The sequence below is a fragment of the Mustela nivalis genome (genome assembly GCF_964662115.1).
Source record: "Mustela nivalis genome assembly, chromosome: 1".
Lineage (NCBI taxonomy): Eukaryota > Metazoa > Chordata > Mammalia > Carnivora > Mustelidae > Mustela > Mustela nivalis.
This window is the reverse complement of record NC_139020.1, coordinates 163,221,051-163,240,641: the sequence shown is the minus strand read 5'-3', so window position 1 is coordinate 163,240,641 and position 19,591 is coordinate 163,221,051. Positions and strand designations below refer to the sequence as shown.

Here is a 19,591-nt window from a genome sequence, read left to right as displayed (position 1 = left end):
CTCTGGTACTCTTCTTACACATTCTCCAAGGCTGAGCTTGTACCTAACTGACGAAAGTGTGGGGAGTTTCACATAAGGATTGTTGCCCAAGGCGCGGAGAGATCTAGGGTCAGTCTTGATTCCACTGCGGATCTACTGGCTGTTGATCCTTAGTAAGTCTCTGCCTCTCTGGTTCTCAGCTGCATCTCTATATAATGAAGAAACTGACCTTATGGTCTGAGGGTTGGAGATGGCAGGCAGGAGACCTAGTGACTGGGTACACCTTTTAGATCCTGCCTGATTCTGAAGCAGGTTAGCATGAAGAGTGGGTTGGAGGGTGGATGGAAGTGCTTTGGTTGGCCTGACCTACAACAGTAGCTCCTGCTTCTTGTATGCCTACAGATGAAAACGCTGAGGTTCAGAGGTGTAAAGTAACTTGGCCCAGGCTACATAGCAGGGGAACCGGCGGAACTGGGATTCGAAGATGAGACTCTACAATCCCATGTGCCTGGCATGCAACAATGGTCGGGACCCACAGGAATCATAGGGAGGCATTTACCGGTGAAAGGTGGTGAGTTCCCCGTCTCTGGGGGTGTGGGGTGCAAGTTGGAGCCGGGCGACGCACGGAGCTGTCGCTGATACCCGGGCGGAGACAGCAGAGCCTCTCGCAGGCCCCCTTCGGCCTCCCACGGCTGCCCGGGCCTCGGCGCGAGCGCTGCACCACCCGGGCCGGGCGGGGGCTGCTATTTCTGTCCGGTGAGTCCAGCCCGAGCCGCTAGGCGGGGGAGGGGGCAACGTGCCGCCATATTCGCTCCCGCAGGCCTGCCCCGCGGCGCGCAGCCACCATGAGCACCGCCGCCTTCCACATCTCCAGCCTCCTGGAGAAGATGACATCCAGCGACAAGGACTTCAGGTGCGCCCTGCTGCCGGCCCCCCGCCTCTGCGCCTCCCATTGAAACCCCGGCCTTCTTCGCCTCCCGCCGCGCCGGCCCATCCCCCACGGGCGTGTAGCCCCGATCCCTCTGCCCGCGTTAAGCTCCATCCCTCCCGTGACCGAGACCCCAGCCCCTGCCTTTCCCGCCGTCTGCCCCTGGCACCCTGCTCCCCGTGTCGCAGCCCTGCCCTCGATGCAGTCCCTGCTTGGTCTCCCACCGTTCGCGCGTCGCCCCTGCCCTGTTGTCTGATCGGAGCCCCAGCTCCTCCCCTCGGCACCCTTCCTGTGCCTTCTCTCTCTCCATCTGTGCCCAGCCCTCATCTCTCCCCGCAGCTGACGCACCCAGGCCCCCCACCTCAACACTCTCTCTCTCCATCTGTGCCCAACCTTCATCTCTCCCAGCTGACGCACCCAGGGCCCCGACCTCTACCCACGGTGAAGCCCTCGGCTCCTCCTTGGGGATTCCAGCGCCTGCCTCTGCATTCCCGCATTGAAACCCAGCCCCTTCCCGGGCCCACAACCCCGGGACCAACTTTTCCACCGCTACCCTCTGCACCCTGAGCTCCGCCCTCTTCTCCTCAAAGTCACCCCAGACCTCCAGCCTGCGCTTCATCAGGGCACCTTCTACTCTCCCCGCCCCTCCCAGGTTTGCTCTGACACAGCCTGAAGGAGGGGTCTGGGCTGAGTGGCTTTGCGGGTCCCAGGAAGAAGATGGTTGGGGTAGGGGCTTCAGCTTTTGGGTGCCACTCCCCTTCTCTTTGTTCCCATTTCGCCAGACATCACTGAGCCACACCGGAACGGAGCTGGAAAGAATGGAGGAAACCTCTCCTCCAACCCCCTCATCCTCAGGGGGAAACTGAGGCCCCCAGGGATGAAGGGATTGGCTCTGGTCGCACAGCCAGTTCTGGACCCTGGGAGCTGAAAGGAGCCTACAGAGAACAACATAGCCCACTTATTGAACATTCTGTCACTTTATCCCCAGTTTACAGATAGGGAAATGGAAGCTCAGAGTCAGGAAGGGGACAGTTGCAGTCACAGAGCTATGAAGTGGAGGGTGTGGGGTCCAAATCCAGGTCAGTCTTCACACAGAGGCTGAGATCTTAGCGAAGCTATCTGAACCAGCCCTCTGACAGGTGAGGACTCTTCACCTCTGCTGGTCTGACTCCCACCTTCTCCTGGCACCCCTGAACAGCCTCTAGTAGAGCTTTAGGACCACGGTGCTGGGTTCAGATCCTGACCCCAACCACTTGCTGGCTGTGTGACTCTAGACTTCTGAGCCTCCACTTCTGTTTCCAGAAGATGGGATAATAATAGAACCCACCTCAGAGGGTTGGTGTGAATTTGAAAAGAGTTAATACATGTGCAATGCTTTGATTCGTGCTTTGATTCGTGGCTGACACCAGATAAGTGCTTAGTAAGTTGATGCTTATGATTATGCGCACATCAGAAATCTGCCATGCCCTCTCCCCACTCTTTATCTGTAGTCCCCCCCTCCCCCACCATCATTTCCTCCCTTCATCTGGCTAGCTCCAACTCACTGTCACCTCTTTGGGATGCCTCCTGACACCCAGGCAGGGCTGGCACTTCCCCTGGGCTCCAACAGCACCTGTCCCGCCCGACATTTCTACTGCATCACTTCTAGCCTTGAGATACTCAGAACCCCTGCACTGGGACTGTGTGCTTCCTTTTTGCGTCCTCGAGCCTGTTCTGGGTACACAGCAAGTGCTCAGTGAATGTTTTCTGGGTACCAGGCTCCCTGCTGGGCTGTCCAGTGCAGTCTCATTCACTTCACCTAGCTGTCTGGGTGGTAGTGATTGTCCTTCCTGTTCTCCAGAGGTTCAGAGAGCTGAAGTGACTTGCCTATAGCCGGCTAGTGGTTGAGGGGATTTGCACCCCTGTCTCTTGGGCCCTGGGTCCAGTCTCTAGGAGAGGGAGTTGGCTCCTGCCAAAGCCTGAGAAGCCCTTTCAGCCTGCTCTGCCGGAGAACACTTAAAACCATCCCAAGCATATGAGAAAGGTGTCTATTTTTAAAGTCCAAATACCGGGAAAGCTGGGTCCTGCTGACCAACTGTCCAGGTACCCATGTGGCCAAGTGTTTCAGCTGAGCTGTCTCTCTGGAATGAAACTGAAACTGTGCCCTCTGGCTTCTAAAGGCAGGTGGTGACTGCATGTGGGGGTCCCAGGCAGGGTCACATAAGCCGTTGATTCCTGTTGTCCCTCTGTGGGCAGGAGGCTGCTCAGTTCCCACTCAGACTCTAGCAGACAGATGGATAAACTGGGGTGGGGTGGGGGTCTTGCAGGAATCCCTAAATCATTTTTCAAAAACAGTAGTATTTGTTGAAGAGTTAGGAGACCTGAATGGTGTGCTGAGGCTCCTCCCAACTTGCCGTGTGACCTTGGGCATTTCGTGCAGCCCCTCTGAGCCTGGTTTCCCCATCTGCCTCATGCTAAGAGCTGGATGTCCTATTGAAATCTCCTGTAGATGTTATGAGGGGAGGCAAAGAAAATTCCCACTTCAAAGGTGGAAAACTGAGACTCAGGAGTTGCCTAAGGTGACCTAGTTGATAAGTGGCAAGACCTATATATTTACTTAAAGCCAAACTTCAGGGGTGCCTGGGTGGCTCTGTCAGTTGAGCAACTGACTCTTGATTCCAGCTGAGGTCATGATCTCAGGATTGTAGGATTGGGCCCTGTGTCAGGTTCTGCACTTGGTGTGGAGTCTGCTTAGGATTCTCTCTCCCTATCCCTCTGTCTCCACCACCACCCTTGCATGCTTTCTCTAAAATAGATAAATAAATATAAAAAAAAAAAAAAGGCAAACTTCAGTGCTCAAACTCTTATCTACCCAGTTATATGCTTTGCTGTACATCCCCCACTGTCAATACCATGTACGTATTACAATATGACTTTCTTTCTCTGAGAGCTGGTTATTTGCAAGAACTCCGGGGTGTCTGAAATGCTGAGGCATATCTCAGAAGGGTTGGTTTTTGAGTCCAGGTTTCCACACAGCTATTGGCTGCCAGGGGTTGGCTCTTTCCCTGCCTCCCTTCTGCCCTCACTCTACCTCCCAGGGCCTCTCCATACCTGTTCTTTGCTGGGTCTGGAGTCCAAGAGATGAACCTGATGGGCTCCCATGAGTTCATATTCTAATGGGGAGACACACTGTAAGCAAGTGTGCAGTGCAGTTTGAGGAGTGCTCCAATGAGGAATGTGGAGTGCTCTGAGAGAATCCTATCCAGGGGAACCAAGTGTGATTAGGGAGTGTGGGTCGGGGTTAAGGCACGGTGATCAGAGGAGTCATTTCTGAGGCTTGGACATTTGAGCTGGGTCATTGACAATTGAATAGGAGTTCCACAGAGAAGAAAGAGGGGGACAGGAGGCTCATCTTGGGCAAAGGAACATGTTCCTTCAGTTGCCAGGCTGAGCTGGGTCTCTATCATGTGCAGCAGAATACAGCTTAGAGACCCTTGCCTGCCATCTCAGAATGTGCCCTCAGCCAGGCAGACCTAGGAGTGCATGTTCCTAGCTCAGGCCTTAGCCTGGCCCAGATGCAAACCTCCTTCACCTTCCCTTTGCTGCTTTTCCTGCAACGACCAGGCCCAGAGGTGGGCATAGTCAGCCCTGCCACTCCCTCCTGGCCTCCAGCCCAGCCTCCTCCTTTTTCTCAGTGCTTGAGGCTAATCCCAGCTGTTAAAAATAAATAGCAGTGACATGGACAAGTGCCTTCCTGGCAACAGGGTGCTGTGAGTCTCCCCATGACATCAAGCAGCAGGTCTGAGCCTGCAAAGAAGAGGCTGGAATCCTGACTGTGATCGATTTTGCCACAGGATGCTTGGGGAAGGACCCCCACAGCAAGCTCAAGCCTAAAACAAAGCTGGTGTGAGGAGGCAGGGTGGTCTGGTGGGTCAGCAAAAGCTGGAGACTTTCTCTGGGACTGCCACTCTCTGGCCCTGACTTTGCTGCATCCTTTCCCCTCCATTCTCTCGCAAATGCTGGCAAGACCCAGTGAACAGGTGCAGTGGGCCTGGTGGAAACCTGGTCAGCTGGAGATAGTGTCCCACCTAATGAGGGCAGCTGTGCCTTGACCAGACAGTTATTGTCACCAGGGGATATTGGCCCATTTGTATTCAGAGACTCTATTTTCGGGGCACCTGGGTGGCTCAATGGGTTAAGTGTCTGCCCTCAGCTCAGGTCATGATCCCGGGGTCCTGAGATCAAGCTCCATGTAGGGCTGCCTGCTCAGCTGGGAGTTTGCTTCTCCCTCTCCCTCTGCCCCTCTTCCTGCTCATGCTCTCTCTCTCTCTCTCAAATGAATAATTAAAATCTTAAAAAAACAAAACAAACAAAGACTATTTTTAAGAGAATCTGGTAATTAACAACTTTTACATCAACTCCCCCAGTTTCTCACTGTTGTTAAATCAAATTTTTGAAAAACATCTGCAAGGAGGACACAGCTGAGGGCTGCCAGGTAAAGGCTGCTCTGCCCTCTTAATCTGGGCAGGAACCATGATGCTCCTGCAGCTCCAGCTCCTGGCCTCCCAGCTCAGACTCCCTCTGCAATTTCAACTCCTCGGGACACAGTATCAGGCCACATGGGTCTGCACATCTGTGAGTGGGCAGCTCTTGGCTCTGATGCCCATCCCAGAGTCAGGGAGCCGTGGCTGGGGACTGGCCAGCTGTTGACCTCAGTGTCTAAGATATGCTTGCAGCCCATTAGCATGGCCTAGGGCAGGAGTTCTCAGAGTGTGGTCCCTATTTCTTAGGATTTGTGAGAGATCCAAATTCTTGAGCCCCAGCTCAGATCTGATTCCAGAAACCTTGAGAGTGGGGCCCAGCAGTGTCTCACAGGCCCTGCAGGTGATTCTGACGTCAGCTACAGTTTGAGAACCAGTGGTTTGCAGGCAGGGGCTGAGTGGGTTCTCTGAGGCGAAGCTGGTCAGGGCTAGCCCCACTCCACCTATCTGATCGAGAGGTGTGTCTGTTCAACCTTCTGGCATGAATGAGACGAATGGTGTAGCAAGCTGTTATGATAATGGTGGTGCAACTTACTGAGTGCTCACTGTGTGCTCAGGGCATCACGCATATTATTTCATTTTAACTTCCATAAAACCCCACTGTGCTTATCCCCATTTTTCTGACAGGTAAACTAGGGTTCCGAAAGGAGAGGTGACTAGTCCAAGTTCACAGTTCCATGAGTGATAGAAGCAGGGGCCACCAAACTCAAAGTACTCAGCATTTAGCCAGCATGCTCTGACACTCCTAGTCTGCTAGGACGTGGCGGCTGGTATCTCACCCGTGGGTCTTTTGGTGGTGGCCCGACTGCGCCTCCAGCCCATATAATCTACTTGCCCTTCAGTCTTTGAATGGAGGTCTCCTCCTGGGGGAACTCTAAGATATTGCCCATAACACTGAGGCCCAGGAGCTGCTCAGTAATCCTCCTTTGCCCGCCTGCCCAGGTTCATGGCCACCAGTGACCTGATGTCAGAGCTGCAGAAGGACTCCATCCAGCTGGACGAGGATAGTGAGCGCAAGGTGGTGAAGATGCTGCTGAAGCTGCTGGAGGACAAGAACGGTGAGGTGCAGAACCTGGCCGTCAAGTGGTGAGTGTTGGCCTTTGTGGGGATGGGGCAAGGCCAGGTGTGGGAGGACAGCAGGGGTCCCTGTCCCTTTGGGGGACAGTCTCTGAGAGAGTAGTTGCTGTGAGCAGCTCTTGAAGCCCCAAAGGAGTTGGACAGTGCTTTGGTCTGGATCCCCCAGAAGTAGACCCAGTGGCAGGGATTCAAGTGCAATTTTACTTGGGAAGTGATCCCAGAAAACTCCGGTAGGGGAATAGGGAAGTGAGGTAGGGAAGGAAGAAAGCCAAGAATGTGTGAAAGATCAGGCAACTTACTGCTGTGGGCCAGTGGAGCTTAACCCTACTGGGGGCCTTTGGGACATAGTGTAGGACACGCCCTGTGGAGTGTTCTACCCACGGGCTGTCAGGCTGGTTGAGGGCTGCTCCTGGGGTAGTATGTAGCATGGAGGGCTATGTATTCCATCACCCCTCCTGCCAGAGAAAGCCCTCAGGGTGAGATGCAGGCGCCAGCAGCTGGAAGGTCATGCTGGCATGCAGAGGGAGTAGTGAGAGCTGAAGGGCCAGAGGGGCCCCAAAAGCCTTTGCCCTAGGCACCTTGAGGTTGTAGTCCTGAGACCTTGGCCAGTTACCTTTAGAGCTAAAAAAACAAGACAAGGTGTGTGCAGGGCACACAAGGGTGTGGGTCGGTGGAGAACTGAGGAATGGCAGGAATCAACAGTCAACAGAGAATTGGGGCATTGCCTGTGGAACGGCACTCTGTGAGCTGGACCCAGGCATTCTGGGCTATCCTCATGAATTTCAACTTGATCCCAAGAACAGAGGAAATTCAGTAGAGTTTCATGCAGGAACGTGACTTGGTCATGTTTGTAGTCTGGAAGCATGTCTCTGGCCATGTCGGGGAGAGAGGGTGGATGATGGTTTACCACCAGCAGAACCAACAATACAGTAGCGTGTGTTCCCGTATGTGAATGCTTGGGCACATTGACTGAGGGGATAATAAAGTCATGAGAAGCCGGCACTAACTGTGAATGCCGCGGTCCTTGGCAGGTAGGTGCGAATGCTGGGGACTCAGCTCCTACGAGCAGCAGTGGTGCTGATTTTCTGAATTAGCCATGAGACTTCCTGAAATGGCAAACATCTGGTAATTTTCCAGAAAACAAAGTACAATCTTCCTTCTTGGGGAATTTAGAACTTACTAAAATAATGTAAAAAGTACTTTGCATATACTTTTTACTTTATATGTAAATTGTATGCAAATTGAAATTAGATTTTGGACTCAGATAATTATGGAAAGTTATTTTTTTTCTATACAAATGCCCAGTGGAGTGTTAGAAACTCCAGCTGGACATGGAACATATTTTGTTTTGCAATATTGTCTTTCCCAGCCACATGCATCCCCCTACCCCAAAATAAAAGCCAGAAGTGACATTTCATCAGATATGACCAAAAAAGGCCCCCATAAATTTCTAGAACTCTCCTGAGGGGACTACACCCTAATCAAACTATAGAAGGCAGAAAGGGGAGACCACATGAGTACTTAGAAGAGTTGATGGAGAAAACCGTCAAAAGAGAGCCACGGTTTGTAAACTGGTATGCATTGCAGTTCCCTGGGACCCCTGCTAAATCTATGTATTCCTCATCAGGGATTCAGACTCAGGAGCAGGAGAGGTGGAGGGAGGAGTCTGAGGTAGGCAGGTGAGAAGGTAGCACCTGGGAATCTCCATTCAAAGGCATACCCTCATCTCAGAATTCAATTAGGTTAGAGGTTCTTAATCTTAACTGCATGTTAGAATCACCTAGGGAATTAAAAAAGTAGAAACAGGGGTTCCTGGGTGGCTCAGTGGATTAAGCCTCTGCCTTCAGCTCAGTTCCTGATCTCAGGGTCCTGGGATTGAGCCCCATCATCATCTGCTGAGCAGAGAGCCTTCTTCCCCTTGTCTCTGCCTGCTTCTCTGCCTGCTTGTGATCTCTCTTTCTGTCAAATAAATTAATAAAATCTTTTAAATAAATTGATTAAAAAAAATTTAAAAACAGGAACAAACTCCCACTTTCCAGGCCACACCTGAAAACCAACTAACTCAGATTTTCTGAGGCAAGCACCCAGGTAGCAGTTTTTTAAATGCCCCAGGTGATAGCAGTGCACAGTTAAAGCTGAGAACAAGTGTATCTGGTATAGTTATTTTTAAATTTTAATGTGGATTCAAATCACCTGGGGCCTTTGTTGAACTGCAGATTCTGGTTCCATAGGTCCTGGGTAGGACCTGAGATTCTGCATTTCTGACAAGTTCCAGGTGATGCTGGTGATGCTCGTGAAGCTGCTCTGTGACTGTGATTGGCAAAACAAGGCTCTAAGGCAGAGGTTCTCAAAGTGTGGTCCCTGGACCACCAGTATCAGCATCCACTGAGAACTTGCCAGAAATTTAAATTCTCCGGCCCCACCTAGACCTCCTGAGTCTGAAAATGTGGGTGGGGACTGGAAGTCTGTTTTAACAACTCCTCCAAGAGGATTTTCATACACGCTCAAGTTTGAGAATCTCTAGGGCATTCCATGGTTTCCAGCTGAGGTTACTAGGTTCAGGGGTTTGGCCATATACTGACATGCAAAACCCAGGAGTAGGTGCTGGCTTGGAAGGTGCCAGGAATGATGCTGGCAGAACAAGAGGTTGCCTCTCTTTCTGAAAAATAGAGAGTCCCATGTCGATCTGGGACCTTTTCCTCAGCACATGTGGCCCCACAGGCCTGAGGGAACCTAAGGGGCAGCATGACTCAGGCTGAGCCTGGGGCTTTTGGACGTCCTCTTCCCTCCCTGCTCAGCCTGGGTCCTCTGGTGGGCAAAGTGAAGGAGTACCAGGTGGAGACCATCGTGGATGCCCTCTGTGCCAATATGCGGTCAGATAAGGAGCAGCTCCGAGACATCGCTGGCATCGGCCTCAAGACTGTCCTGTCGGAGCTCCCCCCTGCAGCCACAGGTACCCAGGTCCCAGGGATTAGGCGTTGTCATTATTTGTCCTACTTTCTGATTAAAGAAACTGGGGCCCAGAGAGGTGAAGGTACTTACTAACACCAGCCGGCTAGTAAGTGGCAGAAAATTCAGACCCAGCTTTGTTTAAGTTCTGGCTCTGTGTCAGGAAGGCTTTAGCTGTAAGTAACAAAAATCTAACTAATGACAGCTTGAGGGAGTTCGGGGTTGCTTTTCTCACAGAATTCTGGAGGGATCAATCATTCCATTTTTGCACCAATTCATTCAGCAGCTCAATTAGGACAGGGGTAAGGTCTGTGCATCTTTTAAGAATAGCACATGCTTCCCCAGAAGCCCTCAGAAGGCTTTGACCTATATTTCACTGGCCGGATCAGGATCACTTTGCCCCTGCTAGCAAGAAGGGAATCTAGGCAAGGAGCTTTCCTTGCCTCCCTCGTTAGCAGGTACAAGGCAGAGGAGCTGGATATGGGGTGAGTCAGCCATCAATTCCTCAGCTTCCCTGGCTGTCAGACTCTGGGTCAGACCTTGGGCCAGTCAAGGCCAGGGTCAGCTGGATTCTTGGGGATGTAGGCTCAGGAATATAACCAGAGCAGGGCCACCAGAGGTGGCAGCCAGCCCTGGGCCTCACTGTGCCATCCCTGTGCTCTGTGCAGGCTCTGGCCTGGCTGCCAACGTGTGCCGGAAGATCACTGGCCAGCTCACCAGCGCCATCGCCCAGCAAGAGGATGTGGCTGTGCAGTTGGAAGCCCTGGACATCCTCTCTGACATGCTGAGCAGGTGCGGGAGGCCACCCTAGGCAAGGAGGAAGGGGGAAGGGCGACACAGGGACAGAGAGGGATTCAGATCCACAGAGCCAGCACTTAACTGCACGCCAGGCTCTGTGCTTCGTGCTCCGTGCTCCTTAAGTGTCCTAGCAGCCCTGCAAAGGAGAGGCTCCTTCATCACAATTCTATAGTCTCTGAGCCCTGCCCATGGTCACACTGTTGGTACCAAGGTAACAGTAAATGGCAGAACCTGGAGTTTGAATTCAGGTCACTCCAAGCCCCGAAGCCTATGTGTGTTCATCCTCTTCCTCTTTTTCTTCTTTTGGTCTAATAGAGCTGGGCCTTTGTTTTAAATTGCACCGTACACTTTAAAACTGTTCATTCATTCAACGTCCCAAGACTTAACACCTACACCATGACCCAGAAAGATGTCAGGTATTGAACTGGTGCTGGGAATAGGGTATTGCATGGGTCTTGGGCCCTCCTAGGGAGTAGCTCACAAACAGCATAAACTAAGTGCAGTAAGAACAACAGTACAGGAAAGAGCAGAGCCTTTAGGAGCTCAGAGGAGGAGCTGGGGGTAAAGACCTTCCTCGAGAGGGTCCTGCTAGATGAGCCTTCAAGGATGGGCTGGACTTGGCCAGGATTGGGTGGGCAAAAGGGGGACACTGCCCGCGGCCCAGAAAGCAGAGGCTAGAGAGACATGGGATCCTGAGGCTTGTGTGAGACAGCATGGGGCTGGGGCATAATGTGGAGAGGCTGGTGTGGAGAGATGAGGCCGAGGGCTGAGCAGGAGCTGCAGGCTGGGTGACTAAGGATGATACTGAATGTGTGAGGAGTGGGGGCAAGGGTCAGAGCAGAGGTCGAGGAATGCCTTGTGCCTATTTGTGTGTTTCAGACTCCTTATCTGCTGTGTGTACGGTAGATGGCAGGGGTTGAATGGGCAGGGAGACTGGTTAGGAGGCTTCTGGGGGGACCCTCAGGTTGTATGTAGGAGATAGACTCCACAGGACTTGGGGTGGGTGAGGGGCAAAGACTCAAAGATGACACCTGCGGAGTCTGGCTTTACTAACTGGGGAGAACAGGCACAGGGCCATTGGCTGTGGTGGGGTGCACTCTGGGAACAGGAGCAGGTGTGTGGGGAGTTCATTTGAGGTATGTTGAATATGAGGTGCCTGGGGGCCACCCAGTCAACCAAAGACTCCATGAGGGCAGGCTCTAGGGCCAGTGTAATTTCCCCCAAGCTTCCAACACAGGCCCTGTAGCATAGTAGGTGAACAAACAAGTGAAAAATGAAATCTAGGAGAGAGAGGTGGGCTGGATATAGGAGTGTGAGGCCAATGTGTTTGTGTGGAGCAAGAGAAGAAAAAGTCTCAGCATATGTATGGGACAGAAAATGCACAGGCCTGGTTTTCAAGGTGAGGATAGAGGCTGCTCCAGTGGGTAGGGGGCTGCATTCTCCCTGTGCAGAAGCCATTCTCTGGTTTTGCCTCTTGCCTTGAGCCCAGAGCTCAGCTTATCCAAAGAGCACTGAAGGAGTTAGGCAGAGGACTGATCAGGTCAGAGGTAGACTTTAGACCACTGTGGTCTCAGTGAAGGGAATGGACTAATAGGGTGTGTGTGTGTGTGTGTTTAGAGTGTGCCCACATTCCTAGGAAATCAGCCCCACTGGTGTCCCCCACATTCCATTACCATCAGGGCTTCTCCCCTGGCTAGCAACCTGGAAATCTGGATTCAAGTCCTGGCCTTGTCTTTCTTGGCTGAGTGGTCTCGAGAAAGTCCCTTCCCTTCTCTGCTTTCTCTTGTGTGATAATAAATAATTACTCGACACTGTTGCAGGGCGCCTTTCCATTTACCAAGAGCCATTGGGTTATCATAATTATGGGGAGGAGACCTGGAGAGACTGGGCAGAGGAGAGGTGCCTAGCCCAGGCTGCCTGCTAGGTAGGCCCCGTCCGACATCCTCTATGACTCTCCAGGCTGGGTGCCCCTCTGGGTGCCTTCCACGCCAGCCTCCTGCACTGCCTGCTGCCTCAGCTGAACAGCCCACGCCTGGCCGTGCGCAAGAGGGCAGTTGGGGCACTGGGCCACCTGGCGGCAGCCTGCAGCACCGACCTCTTCGTGGAGCTCGCGGACCACCTGCTGGATCGGCTGCCCGGCCCCCGCGCACCTGCCAGCCCGGCCGCCATCCGCACTCTGATCCAATGTTTGGGTAGCGTCGGCCGGCAGGCAGGCCACCGCCTCGGTAAGGGGGTGGAGCTCCTCTGTAAGGGGCGGGGCCAAGGAGGGGAGGTGCTGCGGAGCCTGGGGCCAGAGACCTCCTCGGTGAGGTGGCGCTGCTGAGGCAGGGAGGTGCGGGGGTGAGGGGTGGGTCCGAGCTGAGAATAAGGGGCGGAGTGTGAGTGTCCGCCACCTCCCAGATAGGGGGGCGTGGCTGACACACCTGAAACCGGGAGGCGGAGCTTGAGAGGCAGTGGGTGGGCCCTGAGCTCCATGTGCTTCGGAGCCTGACCTACCTATTCTGAGGCTCGTGGATAATAATAAATCATAACACCAAATGAAATACAGTATGTTCTATTCTCCTACTTTGACAGATATACTTTAATAACAAGCCAGAGGCCAAGCTTGAATTTTTAAAATTTTTTATTGGGGCATAATGTACATTCAATAAACTGCACTACTTAAAGTGCATAGTTAAGTGTGTTTTGACCTTTGCAGACAGCTGTGAAACTACTACTGCAGTCAAGATGCAGAACATTTCCATCACCCCCTAAAGTGTCCTTGTGCCCTTTTTCAGTCCACTCCAGGCAAGCACTGCTTTGCTTTTTGTCACCAGAGATGAATTTCATAGAAATGGAATCCTGCAGATTTGCATTTATTTTCAAGCACCTTGGAGTTCTGGGCTGCAACAAAACAGTGTGGGGAGAGTTGGCCATGGTCTGCACCTTTTTCCCCTCTGGCTCTCTCACTTTAAGGGATTTTATGAACACACACAGGGACCCCACCCCGAAGTTCATGCTCTGTCCATATTCCCCCCTCAAACAACAGCCACCAGTTGGTCACTCTTGGGAGTATGAACCTGCTAGGGAGCCTGCATAGGACCAGACTAGGGTTCATGGTCAGCTGGACAGAAAACGGGGAAGTCTGTGACTGAAGAAGGGCTAGGATAATCTTTAAAGCACCAAGAGCTGCTCTTGCCTGGTGCATAAGAGCAGTACCTGCATTTCCATGTTTCCCATCCAGGGCTGCAACCTAGTGCAGGGAAGAAGATGAGGACATGAGTAACAGTTTCAACGACAGATGCTTCTTGGGTGCCTACCATGTGTCAGGACTTAGGGGGAGCTCTTTATGTGGATCATGTCATTAACCTTCACCCAAATCTCTGCCTGGTAGGCATTGTTATTGCTGTTGGAAAGACTAAGGTTAGAGAAGTGTTGTGGTGTGCCCAAGGCCACATAGCTCTTAGATGGCAGAGACAAGGCTAGAACCTTGACATCTGCTTGATTCTGAAGCCACCAAGTTGAGTTTGCAGTGGTCAGGGCTGCAAGAGCAGGGACAAGTGCTGTGGGCTGAGGGAGCCTGGGAAAGTGTCTGGCCCTCAGTGACACAACTGGCCCTGTAGGGGCCCACTTGGACCGCCTGGTGCCCCTGGTGGAGGAGTTCTGCAACGTGGACGACGATGAGCTCCGGGAGTCCTGCCTCCAGGCTCTTGAGGCCTTCCTGAGGAAGTAGGTGCAGTGCGGGTGCCAGGAGATGGGGGCCCAGGGTTTCTCTGGGAATTTGGTGGGGAAGGGGTGGGGCAGGATGCCGGCCTCAAAACAATTAGATCTCAGGACTCACCATTGGGCCCACCCCCTACCTTCTTCTGCCTGTCCAGCAGAGCCTCCCCCCATCCCACCTACAGGTGCCCCAAGGAGATGGGTCCTCATGTGCCCAATGTGACCAGTCTCTGCCTCCAGTACATGAAGCATGACCCGAACTATAACTACGACAGTGACGGGGATGAGGAGCAGATGGAGACAGAAGATAATGAATTCAGTGAGCAAGGTGGGTGGCCAACTTGTCACTGGGGCTGGAAGGCAGAAATGGGTGCAGCTTTCCTGGGATACCCCCCACCTCCCCAGCCAAAAACAAGGCCCACCTGATCTTCCTTGGTCTCCAGTCCTGCCCTCTGTGACCTGGGTTCCCCAAAGCCCCCACCCTATGCACAGATCTGGATAATGATAGTGGTAATTGCTGCCATTTACTGAACATCTACTGGTGTCCTGAGCGTTCTCATTTCATGCTCCTTCCAATAACTCTAGAAAACCAGGTGCTTGTTGTTATCACCATATTTCAGACAAGGAAACCTGGATTTAGAGAAGAGATTTGCCTGAGATAACACAGCTAGGAAGTGGCAAAACTGGGCCTTGGAATCCCCACCTCTATGCTGCCATCTCTCTGCCTCCTTAGTAATGGCTTCCAAGCGATGCTTTAACCCAGCAGAGTGAAGCTCTAATGGTGGACTGATAGATACTAACAGGGGAGAGATGCCTGGATAGGAAATGGATGCAGTGGCTTCCTTCCTTCTGTGCCTGTTGTCCTACCTGTCACCCAGACTGATGGCCCTGGGCCCTAGAAGCAGGGCATTGATGGAGGAAAGGGACTTAGGGTCTGGTGGGGTGCTCAGAATAAGATGGGATGGTGGGAGATGAGATTGGACTTGCATGTTGGGGCCTCGAATCCCAGGTCAGGGAGGATGGGCATTTTCTCGTCAGTAGCCTGGAGCTATGGGTGTTTCTTCCTGGGTAGCCTAGGGTGGAGGTAACAAACCACAGTCCATCAGAGGACATCTGCTCTGGTGACAGACATATCCATGGGACCATCCACATGGCCCTCTATGGCTTCTCCAGACACCAGTGCTCTGAAAGTTGTAGAAAGTCATCTACAGAGTGGCGTGGGTAGAGAGAAGACACTGGCTTCTGGGTCTGTGCCTGGTGATGTCCCTAGTTAGGACCATCCCCCTTTTAGCTTCATGTGTGTCTCCCTAGGTGTATGGGTGGGCCTCGTGGGCCTGAATCTCAGCTCTGTTGCTTCCTAGCTGTGTGTCCTCAGGAGAGTCTCACCCTCTCTGAGCTTTATTCTTGTCTTCTATAAAATGACAAGAAGGCACCCTCATTCCTGAGGTGTGGTGAAGACTTGATGAGCTCTGTCCTCTCAGGGGTGCTTGGAGAATAGAAAGCCACACAAACCCAGCTTTCCCTTGTTAGTAGTCCTGCTTGGAAGCCAGAATCAGGACTTGAGAGGCTGGAGATAGAGGGAGGGAGGAAGCCAAAGCAAGGCCTGTCATCTCTCCCTTCTCAATCCTAATAAGTGAAACATCACACAGTTCAGTTCTGACCAAGGATGGATTTTGTGCCTAAATGGATTCTCTGAAATCCTCACTAATGACTGTAAAGTTCGTTTTGTCCCTGATGTAGGCAAAACAGTGAAGGGTCTGGAGGCAAAGGGAGCATCCTGGTCTCACTCCAGCTATATCCCTGCTCAAGTAACTTGGGATGAACCATTCTCCCCAGTTTCCACATCTCTACAGAGGGAAAATAACCCCCATCTCACAAGGCAGTCAGTTGTGAGGCTCACATGAGGTTGTGGATCTGAGGTGCTCGGCATCGCCTCTAGCACACGGTAGTTGTTCATTAAAGGGCAGGCAACCTTCCTCATAGCCTGTAAAGAGTCATCAAACGTTGGAACAGACCTGGCTCCCTCCTCCCAGCCCCCTCCCGGCAGGCAGCCCTGGTGGGGCCAGGCTGCAGCACTCAGGGGCTCCATGAGTATCCTGTTCCTGCCCTAGAGAGTGAAGATGAGTACAGTGATGACGATGACATGAGCTGGAAGGTGCGCCGGGCCGCAGCCAAGTGCATGGCAGCCTTGATTGGCTCCCGGCCTGACCTGCTGCCCGACTTCCATCGCACCCTGGCACCCGCACTCATCCATCGCTTCAAGGAACGCGAGGAGAATGTCAAGGCCGATGTCTTCGGGGCTTACATTGTGCTGCTGCGGCAGACGCGACCCCCAAAGGGGTGGATGGGGTCCATGGAGGAGCCCACCCAGACAGGCATCAGCCTCCACGCGCTGCACAGCCAGGTGGGCATGCCTCCTTCTGCCTCCCATCCTCGCTCCCCGACTCAGGACTCACCCTCCCATCCATCTACCTTCCCATCGTTCCGCTGCCCTACCGTCTGTCCACCCACTGAGGTGTGTGCCCTGAGCCCTGAGTGTCCCCAGTCCTTGTTGGGTGCTGAGGCCCAGCGGGGACCGTGGCAGGTAAGACACTGGCCTGTGGAACACACAGGCTAGGGACAGACAGACGGTGCCAGTTGGGCTTCTGGCCACCTGAGAAGGAGTTTCAGTTTTCTTCCAAGAGCCTAGAAGCCACAGGAGGGGAATTACAGGATCCTGTTCCCATTTGAAGGAGTTCATGCTGGCTGCTGTATGGGGGGGAAATGGACTGTAACAAGGCGGGAAAGAATAGCTGCTGGAGGCCAGCAGCTAGTTGTCCAAGTGGGAGGGATGATGCTGTGGGCTGGGAGTAGGGGAAAGAGGACTGGTTAAACTGGAGGGGAAGTTTTGGGGTCATACTGATGGATTGGATGTGGAGGGTGAGGGACAGGAAGGTGTCATGTGAATGCCAGATTCTGGCTAAAGCATGAACTGCAGTTCCTTGACATGTGAAAGGAATATCTAAAGCTCTGTTCTGGACATTTATGTGGGAGGTCCTTGGATGCCCATGTTCAGAGGTCCGCTGGGCGGCAAGCACACAAGTCTGACATTGGAGATGTAAATCTGGGAGTCTTTGCCTCACTGGCATTGGAAGCTCAGGGGACAGTTGGGTTCCTCTGGGGAGAGAATCTAGCAAGGGAAGGGAAAGGGGCCTTAGTGCTTAACCCTCATGGAGTGTAGGGGTGAGAGCCAGACTGCCTTGGGTGACCTGGAGCAAGTCACTTCATCTCTCTGGCCTGCTCCTTATCTGTAAAGAGGGCCCAGGAACAGGACTGACTGCAGAGGGTCTGCATATGGAATCAGGTGTCTGGTATGGAGGGTGTGATGGAAAGCTGGGGATGGAGCAATCCTCCCCCACTGGGGGTCCTCCATGGGCCTGTCCCAGGGCAAAGCGCCCCACTTTTAGGTGGGACAGCCAGCTTTCCTGGGTGGTCACTTATCTCCTGCAAACTGCCCACAGGTGCCTCTGGTGATCAAGGCCCTGCAGCGGCAGCTTAAGGATCGGAGCGTCAGGGCCCGCCAGGGCTGCTTCAGCCTCCTCACCGAGCTGGCGGGGGTCCTCCCTGGCAGCCTGGCAGAGCACATGCCTGTGCTGGTAGCAGGTAGGATGGACTGCAGCAAGCTATCTGCTGTCCTGGGCTCTTCCAGAACCTAGACCCCAGGCCTTAATCCCTGTGGGTACCCTTGCTCAGCAACCTATGGTGGCTCCCCACTGCCAGCAGTGAGAATAAAGCTGGGGTACAGGCCCTACGTCCTCATTTCAGAAGGGTTTCCTGGCCTTGTGTCCCTCCCCTCTGGCGCTGGACAAGCCCTGACCTTCTAGAAACTGCAGCCTAAGAGCCTAGGGGTCTGGATCTAGCTCAGATTCCTGCAGATGCTCCACCCCCATAACCAGGGACTGCTTGTGGCCCTATAACTTTTGCACCCACCCCACAGGCATTGTCTTCTCTCTGGCGGACCGTTCAAGTTCCTCCACTATCCGGATGGACGCCCTGGCCTTCCTACAGGGGCTGCTGGGCACAGAGCCAGCCGAGGCCTTCCACTCACACCTGCCAACTCTCCTGCCACCTGTGATGGCCTGCGTGGCTGACCCTTTCTACAAGATCGCGGCTGAAGCCCTGCTGGTGCTCCAGGAGCTGGTGCGGGCCTTGTGGCCCCTGGACAGGCCTCGGACGCTGGACCCTGAACCATACGTTGGAGAGATGTCTGCGGCCACCCTGGCACGGCTCCGTGCCACTGACCTGGACCAGGAGGTGAAGGAGCGCGCCATCTCCTGCATGGGCCACCTTGTGGCCCACCTGGGTGATCGGCTCGGGGACGACCTAGGGCCATCACTATTGCTTCTCCTGGACCGCCTGCGGAATGAGATCACCCGGCTGCCTGCTGTCAAGGCGCTGACGCTGGTGGCCATGTCCCCGTTGCGGCTTGACCTGCAGCCCATCGTGGCTGAGGCACTGCCCATTCTGGCCTCGTTCCTGCGGAAGAACCAACGGGCGCTGCGGCTGGCCACGCTGGCTGCCCTGGACGCCCTGGCCCAGAGCCAGGGACATAGCCTCCCGCCGAGTGCTGTGCAGGCAGTACTGGCCGAGCTGCCTGCCCTGGTCAGTGAGAGTGACATGCATGTGGCCCAGCTGGCCGTGGACTTCCTTGCCACAATGACCCAGGCCCAGCCAGCCTCCTTGGCCAAGGTCAGCGGCCCTGTGCTCTCGGAGCTGCTGCGGTTGCTGCGCTCACCCCTGTTGCCTGCCAGCGTGCTGGCGGCTGCTGAAGGCTTCCTGCAGGCCCTGGTGGGGACCCGCCCCCCGTGCGTGGACTACAAGGAGCTCATCCGCATGCTCACGGCACCTGTCTATGACCAGGCCGCAGAGGGTGGGCCAGGCTTACACAAGCAGGTGTTCCACTCTCTGGCTCGGTGTGTGGCGGCCCTCGCAGCTGCTTGTCCCCAGGAGGCAGCAGGCACAGCAAACCGCCTGGTCTGCGATGCCAGGTCACCCCACTCAAGCACAGGGGTCAAGGTCCTGGCGTTCCTGTCACTGGCCGAGGTGGGCCAGGTGGCCGGGCCAGGCCCCCAGCGGGAGCTGAAGGCAGTGCTCCTGGAAGCCTTGGGGTCACCCAGTGAGGATGTGAGGGCGGCTGCATCCTATGCGCTGGGCCGCGTGGGTGCTGGGAACCTGCCCGACTTCCTGCCCTTCCTGCTGGGGCAGATCGAGGCTGAGCCCCGGCGGCAGTACCTGCTCCTGCACGCACTCAGGGAGGCCTTGGGCGCTGCCCAGCCTGACAGCCTGAAGCCCTACACTGAAGACATCTGGGCCCTGCTCTTCCAGCGCTGTGAGGGCGCCGAGGAGGGCACTCGGGGGGTGGTGGCTGAGTGCATCGGCAAGCTAGTCCTCGCGAACCCTCCATTCCTTCTGCCCCGATTCCGGAAGCAGCTCGCTGCAGGTAGGGGCACAGGCATGGGCAAAGACAGTTCCAGATCAGAAGTAGGCAGTTTGCATCTGAGCTGCCCACTCACAATGAGCTAATTCAAGCAACTGGGTCAGAGAGTTGCCGTATGGATAAGGTGAAAGCAGGGAAGCCTTTCAAACCCAGTGTCTTCAGAGA

At 54.2% G+C, this 19,591-nt stretch overlaps 1 protein-coding gene across 2 annotated transcripts in view; it reads left to right on the top strand.

The window, feature by feature from the left end:
* CAND2 (cullin associated and neddylation dissociated 2 (putative)) overlaps positions 1-19,591 on the top strand; it is a 48,248-nt gene that overhangs the window by 14,132 nt on the left and 14,525 nt on the right. Inside the window, exons 3-13 of one of the 2 annotated variants that reach the window (XM_082748379.1) lie at positions 382-550; positions 800-892; positions 6,370-6,513; positions 9,303-9,457; positions 10,122-10,245; positions 12,211-12,476; positions 13,854-13,959; positions 14,136-14,278; positions 16,062-16,354; positions 17,451-17,592; positions 17,927-19,429. In XM_082748379.1, coding sequence (XP_082604505.1) covers positions 501-550; positions 800-892; positions 6,370-6,513; positions 9,303-9,457; positions 10,122-10,245; positions 12,211-12,476; positions 13,854-13,959; positions 14,136-14,278; positions 16,062-16,354; positions 17,451-17,592; positions 17,927-19,429 — 3,019 coding nt within the window. In that variant the 5' untranslated portion in view covers positions 382-500. Of the gene's footprint in view, positions 1-381; positions 551-799; positions 893-6,369; positions 6,514-9,302; positions 9,458-10,121; positions 10,246-10,570; positions 10,668-12,210; positions 12,477-13,853; positions 13,960-14,135; positions 14,279-16,061; positions 16,355-17,450; positions 17,593-17,926; positions 19,430-19,591 lie in introns of those variants that run through there. The other variant, XM_082748380.1, reaches the window with a different exon arrangement.